The 6,821-nt window shown below is 50.6% G+C and overlaps 1 protein-coding gene across 4 annotated transcripts in view; it reads right to left on the bottom strand.

Moving 5' to 3' along the window:
* Positions 1 to 6,821, bottom strand: part of fam49al (family with sequence similarity 49 member A, like) — a 102,608-nt gene that overhangs the window by 15,204 nt on the left and 80,583 nt on the right. For all 4 annotated transcript variants that reach the window (XM_045709503.1, XM_045709501.1, XM_045709504.1 and 1 more), the window contains one exon: positions 600 to 721. In XM_045709503.1, the coding sequence (XP_045565459.1) occupies positions 600 to 721 (122 nt within the window). The remainder of the gene's footprint in view (positions 1 to 599; positions 722 to 6,821) is intronic.

Here is a 6,821-nt window from a genome sequence, read left to right as displayed (position 1 = left end):
ACTGGTTCCCAGTCTATTGTTGATAAAAGCATGGGTAATGATTGTTGTGTGTTCTGTGTTTGATGCCTGGCCAATGGCTGACCGCCACAGGCTGCTTTGTTGGCTGTGATGTGTGAAAGAGAAAGAGAGAGAGAGAGAGAGAGAGAGAGAGAGAGAGAGAGAGAGAGAGAGAGAGAGAGAGAGAGATCACAGGTGTGTGTGTTTGTGTATGACACAGCTGAGCAAACCTTTTAACTTGACTCAACACCACCAGCCACCACACGTTAAAGACTAACGTTTGAACAGTGGAAGTGTTTGATGAACCGTTAGTATAACGTTTGTGGCCGCGTGGCTTGTAGGTTCTCTCCTAGTTAAGAGACACACACAGCTGGTGAATAAGAGTATAATAACATGAATAATGGGAGAAGGAATATATCAGATAAATAATTATTTGTGAATAGTAATTTGTGTGTATCGGAATAGCAGGCTACCTATTGCAATTTGGTTCATTTGTTACAGCACTTAACGGCATTAACAAATATTCATATTCTGTTTAGTCGTTGTTGTCGTCCCCCTCCCTCCCCACACACCCCTCCCCTCCCTCCCTCCCCTCCCCTCACCTCTCGTATCTCCTGTCCGGCCCCGTTGTAAGACTGTAGTTCGGCCAGGATGCCGTGGGCCTCCTCCAGCACAGCACTGACCTGGTTCCATACCGCCGTCTCTGCCTCTGTAGGCTGAGCATCTGGAGGAAGGAGAGGAGCATGATGGGACATGGAGTTTTGGCGGGTGGGGTTTGGGTTGTGAGTAGATCGGAGCATTTTGGGAAGTTTAATTTTGGAGGGGAGAATAGGGACAGGGTGTGTGGGGGGGGGGAATTAGGGTTTGGTTTATAGGACAGGGTGTGGGGGGGGGTGAAAATGTAACAGTTTTGGGGGGGAGTAAGGGGAAGGGTGTTTAGTGACCGAGGGAGGATGATGATTGAAAGAGAATTAGGACAAGGATCTTTACAATATAAATATATATCTGTACAGTCACTACACAGCTGAGGGCCAGGTCTTGACATGAGATATGTGTCTGTACAGTAACTCTACTATTACAGGGATTAGTCTGTCCTGTTCCAGGGAGGGATTAGTCTGTCCTGTTCCAGGGGGGGATTAGTCTGTCCTGTTCCAGGGGGGATTAGTCTGTCCTGCTCCAGGGGGGATTAGTCTGTCCTGTTCCAGGGGGATTAGTCTGTCCTGTTCCAGGGTGGATTAGTCTGTCCTGTTCCAGGGGGTGGGATTAGTCTGTCCTGTTCCGGGGGGATTAGTCTGTCCTGTTCCAGGGGGGATTAGTCTGTCATGTTCCAGGGGGCATTAGTCTGTCCTGTTCCAGGGGGATTAGTCTGTCCTGTTCCAGGGGGATTAGTCTGTCCTGTTCCAGGGGGGATTAGTCTGTCCTGTTCCAGGGGGATTAGTCTGTCCTGTTCCAGGGGGATTAGTCTGTCCTGTTCCAGGGGGATTAGTCTGTCCTGTTCCGGGGGGGGGGATTAGTCTGTCCTGTTCCAAGGGGGGATTAGTCTGTCCTGTTACAGGGGGGATTAGTCTGTCCTGTTCCAGGGGGATTAGTCTGTCCTGTTCCAGGGGGATTAGTCTGTCCTGTTCCAGGGGGGGGATTAGTCTGTCCTGTTCCAAGGGGGGATTAGTCTGTCCTGTTCCAGGGGGGATTAGTCTGTCCTGTTCCAGGGGGATTAGTCTGTCCTGTTCCAGGGGGATTAGTCTGTCCTGTTCCAGGGGGATTAGTCTGTCCTGTTCCGGGGGGATTAGTCTGTCCTGTTCCAGGGGGATTAGTCTGTCCTGTTCCAGGGGGATTAGTCTGTCCTGTTCCAGGGGGATTAGTCTGTCCTGTTCCAGGGGGGGATTAGTCTGTCCTGTTCCGGGGGGATTAGTCTGTCCTGTTCCAGGGGGATTAGTCTGTCCTGTTCCAGGGGAGATTAGTCTGTCCTGTTCCAGGGGGGATTAGTCTGTCCTGTTCCAGGGGGGGGATTAGTCTGTCCTGTTCCAGGGGGGATTAGTCTGTCCTGTTCCAGGGGGGATTAGTCTGTCCTGTTCCAGGGGGGATTAGTCTGTCCTGTTCCAGGGGGATTAGTCTGTCCTGTTCCAGGGGGATTAGTCTGTCCTGTTCCAGGGGGCATTAGTCTGTCCTGTTCCAGGGGGATTAGTCTGTCCTGTTCCAGGGGGGATTAGTCTGTCCTGTTCCAGGGGGATTAGTCTGTCCTGTTCCAGGGGGATTAGTCTGTCCTGTTCCAGGGGGATTAGTCTGTCCTGTTCCAGGGGGGATTAGTCTGTCCTGTTCCAGGGGGGATTAGTCTGTCCTGTTCCAGGGGGGATTAGTCTGTCCTGTTCCAGGGGGATTAGTCTGTCCTGTTCCAGGGGGATTAGTCTGTCCTGTTCCAGGGGGGATTAGTCTGTCCTGTTCCAGGGGGATTAGTCTGTCCTGTTCCAGGGAGGGGATTAGTCTGTCCTGTTCCAGGGGAGATTAGTCTGTCCTGTTCCAGGGGGGATTAGTATGTCCTGTTCCATGGGGGATTAGTCTGTCCTGTTCCGGGGGGATTAGTCTGTCCTGTTCCAGGGGGGATTAGTCTGTCCTGTTCCAGGGGGATTAGTCTGTCCTGTTCCAGGGGGATTAGTCTGTCCTGTTCCCGGGGGGATTAGTCTGTCCTGTTCCAGGGGGGGATTAGTCTGTCCTGTTCCAGGGGGAGGATTAGTCTGTCCTGTTCCAGGGGGGATTAGTCTGTCCTGCTCCAGGGGGGATTAGTCTGTCCTGTTCCAGGGGGGATTAGTCTGTCCTGTTCCGGGGGGGATTAGTCTGTCCTGTTCCAGGGGGATTAGTCTGTCCTGTTCCAGGGGGATTAGTCTGTCCTGTTCCAGAGGAGATTAGTCTGTCCTGTTCCAGGGGGATTAGTCTGTCCTGTTCCAGGAGGGGGATTAGTCTGTTCTGTTCCAGGGGGGATTAGTCTGTCCTGTTCCAGGGGGATTAGAATGTCCTGTTCCAGGGGGGATTAGTCTGTCCTGTTCCGGGGGGATTAGTCTGTCCTGTTCCGGGGGGATTAGTCTGTCCTGTTCCGGGGGGGGATTAGTCTGTCCTGTTCCAGGGGAGATTAGAATGTCCTGTTCCAGGGGGGATTAGTCTGTCCTGTTCCAGGGGGATTAGTCTGTCCTGTTCCGGGGGGATTAGTCTGTCCTGTTCCGGGGTGGGGATTAGTCTGTCCTGTTCCAGGGGGGATTAGTCTGTTCTGTTCCAGGGGGGATTAGTCTGTCCTGTTCCAGGGGGATTAGTCTGTCCTGTTCCAGGGGGGGTTAGTCTGTCCTGTTCCAGGGGGATTAGTCTGTCCTGTTCCAGGGGGGAGATTAGTCTGTCCTGTTCCAGGGGGGTGGGTTAGTCTGTCCTGTTCCAGGGGGGATTAGTCTGTCCTGTTCCAGGGGGATTAGTCTGTCCTGTTCCAGGGGGATTAGTCTGTCCTGTTCCAGGGGGATTAGTCTGTCCTGTTCCAGGGGGATTAGTCTGTCCTGTTCCAGGGGGATTAGTCTGTCCTGTTCCAGGGTGGGGGGATTAGTCTGTCCTGTTCCAGGGGGGGATTAGTCTGTCCTGTTCCAGGGCGATTAGTCTGTCCTGTTCCAGGGGGATTAGTCTGTCCTGTTCCAGGGGGATTAGTCTGTCCTGTTCCAGGGGGATTAGTCTGTCCTGTTCCGGGGGATTAGTCTGTCCTGTTCCGGGGGGATTAGTCTGTCCTGTTCCGGGGTGGGGGATTAGTCTGTCCTGTTCCAGGGGGGATTAGTCTGTCCTGCTCCAGGGGGATTAGTCTGTCCTGTTCCAGGGGGATTAGTCTGTCCTGTTCGGGGGATTAGTCTGTCCTGTTCCAGGGGGATTAGTCTGTCCTGTTCCAGGGGGGATTAGTCTGTCCTGTTCCAGGGGGAGATTAGTCTGTCCTGTTCCAGGGGGGGGGTTAGTCTGTCCTGCTCCAGGGGGGTGGGTTAGTCTGTCCTGCTCCAGGGGGATTAGTCTGTCCTGTTCCAGGGGGATTAGTCTGTCCTGTTCCAGGGGGATTAGTCTGTCCTGTTCCAGGGGGGGGATTAGTCTGTCCTGTTCCAGGGGGGATTAGTCTGTCCTGTTCCAGGGGGATTAGTCTGTCCTGTTCCAGGGGGATTAGTCTGTCCTGTTCCAGGGTGGGGGGGATTAGTCTGTCCTGTTCCAGGGGGGATTAGTCTGTCCTGTTCCAGGGCGATTAGTCTGTCCTGTTCCAGGGGGATTAGTCTGTCCTGTTCCAGGGGGATTAGTCTGTCCTGTTCCAGGGGGGGGGATTAGTCTGTCCTGTTCCATGGGGGGGATTAGTCTGTCCTGTTCCAGGGTGGGGGATTAGTCTGTCCTGTTCCAGGGGGGGATTAGTCTGTCCTGTTCCAGGGGGGGTTAGTCTGTCCTGCTCCAGGGGGATTAGTCTGTCCTGTTCCAGGGGGATTAGTCTGTCCTGTTCCAGGGGGATTAGTCTGTCCTGTTCCAGGGGGGATTAGTCTGTCCTGTTCCAGGGTGGGGGGGATTAGTCTGTCCTGTTCCAGGGGGGGATTAGTCTGTCCTGTTCCAGGGGGATTAGTCTGTCCTGTTCCAGGGTGGGGGGATTAGTCTGTCCTGTTCCAGGGGGATTAGTCTGTCCTGTTCCAGGGGATTTAGTCTGTCCTGTTCCAGGGGGGATTAGTCTGTCCTGTTCCAGGGGGGATTAGTCTGTCCTGTTCCAGGGGGGAATAGTCTGTCCTGTTTCAGGGGGGGACTAGAATGTCAGATCTAGTAGCATTTCGCTACACTCAAATTAACATCTGCTAACCATGTGTATGTGAATAATAACATTTAATTTGATTTGGTATTTGTCCACGCTTTTGTATCACTTCTCCTTCTATGTTTGACATATTTCCCGTGAAGAGTTTGTGTAAAAGTGTAAAACATTGATTGTCATTGTAATCCGTATGTACGTCAGCAGACAGTTTTTTTTCGTTACTTGACGTTTGAGTTCCGCGTTCACACGTCGGGTCAAGGATCTGGGGGCCCACCCTTTTTTCCAGGTGAATTAATGTAGTTGGTCTCAGTACAATCAGAACGATGAGCTAAATGATCAGCTCTGTCTCACACAGGAGGTATGGAAGCACGACTTTAAGCTTGGGTTGTTGTGATATGATGTCATTGATATCGTATCACCCCTGACTGTTGTCTTCGTCATAGGTCTCTCTCTGTTTACGTAGTGTTGTGTTGTCTCTCTTGTCGTGATGTGAGTTTTGTCCTATGTTTTTAAAAACTTTTTTTTTAAATGTTTTTTGTCCCAGTCCCCGTCCCCGTAGGAGGCCTTTTGCCTTTTGGTAGGCTGTCATTGTAAATTTCTTCTTAATCTTAACTGACTTGCCTAGTTAAATAAAGGTTAAATAAAATAAAATAAAAATATGCATTGATAAGGCCAACTTTTTTTGGTACACTTTTTGCATGCTTTTCTTTTGGGGGTTGGCCTTATATCTATAATACAATTGTATATCTTAAGGTTCTTGAAAATGTGGTCGAAAAAGTCCCTGAAATCCTTGAATTTGACTTGCCAATGCCCGTATGAACCGTGCTTAAATGATGTACATAGTCCTAGATCTGTGTTGTATTGTCCTAGACCTGTGTTGTATAGTCCTAGACCTGTGTTGTATAGTCCTAGACCTGGGGTGTATAGTCCTAGACCTGTGATGTATTGTCCTAGACCTGTGTTGTATAGACCTAGACCTGTGTTGTATAGTCCTAGACCTGTGTTGTATTGTCCTAGACCTGTGTTGTATAGTCCTAGACCTGTGTTGTATAGTTCTAGACCTGTGATGTATTGTCCTAGACCTGTGTTGTATTGTCCTAGACCTGTGTTGTATTGTCCTAGACCTGTGTTGTATAGTCCTAGACCTGTGATGTATTGTCCTAGACCTGTGTTGTATTGTCCTAGACCTGTGTTGTATTGTCCTAGACCTGTGTTGTATTGTCCTAGACCTGTGTTGTATAGTCCTAGACCTGTGTTGTATTGTCCTAGACCTGTGTTGTATAGTCCTAGACCTGTGTTGTATAGTCCTACACCTGTGTTGTATAGTCCTACACCTGTGTTGTATTGTCCTACACCTGTGTTGTATTGGTGTAGATACAGTGGGGAGAACAAGTATTTGATACACTGCCGATTTTGCAGGTTTTCCTACTGTCACGTCCTGACCAGTATAAGGGTTATTTGTTATTGTAGTTTGTATTGTAGTCTCCAGATCCTTCAGGTTTCGGGGCTGTCGCTGGGCAATACGGACTTTCAGCTCCCTCCAAAGATGTTCTATTGGGTTCAGGTCTGGAGACTGGCTAGGCCACACCAGGACCTTGAGATGCTTCTTACGGAGCCACTCCTTAGTTGCCCTGGCTGTGTGTTTCGGGTCGTTGTCATGCTGGAAGACCCAGCCACGACCCATCTTCAATGCTCTTACTGAGGGAAGGAGGTTGTTGGCCAAGATCTCGCGATACATGGCCCCATCCATCCTCCCCTCAATATGAAGCAGTCGTCCTGTCCCCTTTGCAGAAAAGCATCCCCAAAGAATGATGTTTCCACCTCCATGCTTCACGGTTGGGATGGTGTTCTTGGGGTTGTACTCCTCCTTCTTCTTCCTCCAAACATGGCGAGTGGAGTTTAGACCAAAAAGCTCTATTTTTGTCTCATCAGACCACATGACCTTCTCCCATTCCTCCTCTGGATCATCCAGATGGTCATTGGCAAACTTCAGACGGCCTGGACATGCGCAGGCTTGAGCAGGGGGACCTTGCATGCG

The sequence above is a fragment of the Salmo salar genome, chromosome ssa27 (genome assembly GCF_905237065.1).
Source record: "Salmo salar chromosome ssa27, Ssal_v3.1, whole genome shotgun sequence".
NCBI classification, from domain to species: domain Eukaryota; kingdom Metazoa; phylum Chordata; class Actinopteri; order Salmoniformes; family Salmonidae; genus Salmo; species Salmo salar.
This window is presented reverse-complemented; position numbering and strand designations above follow the sequence as displayed.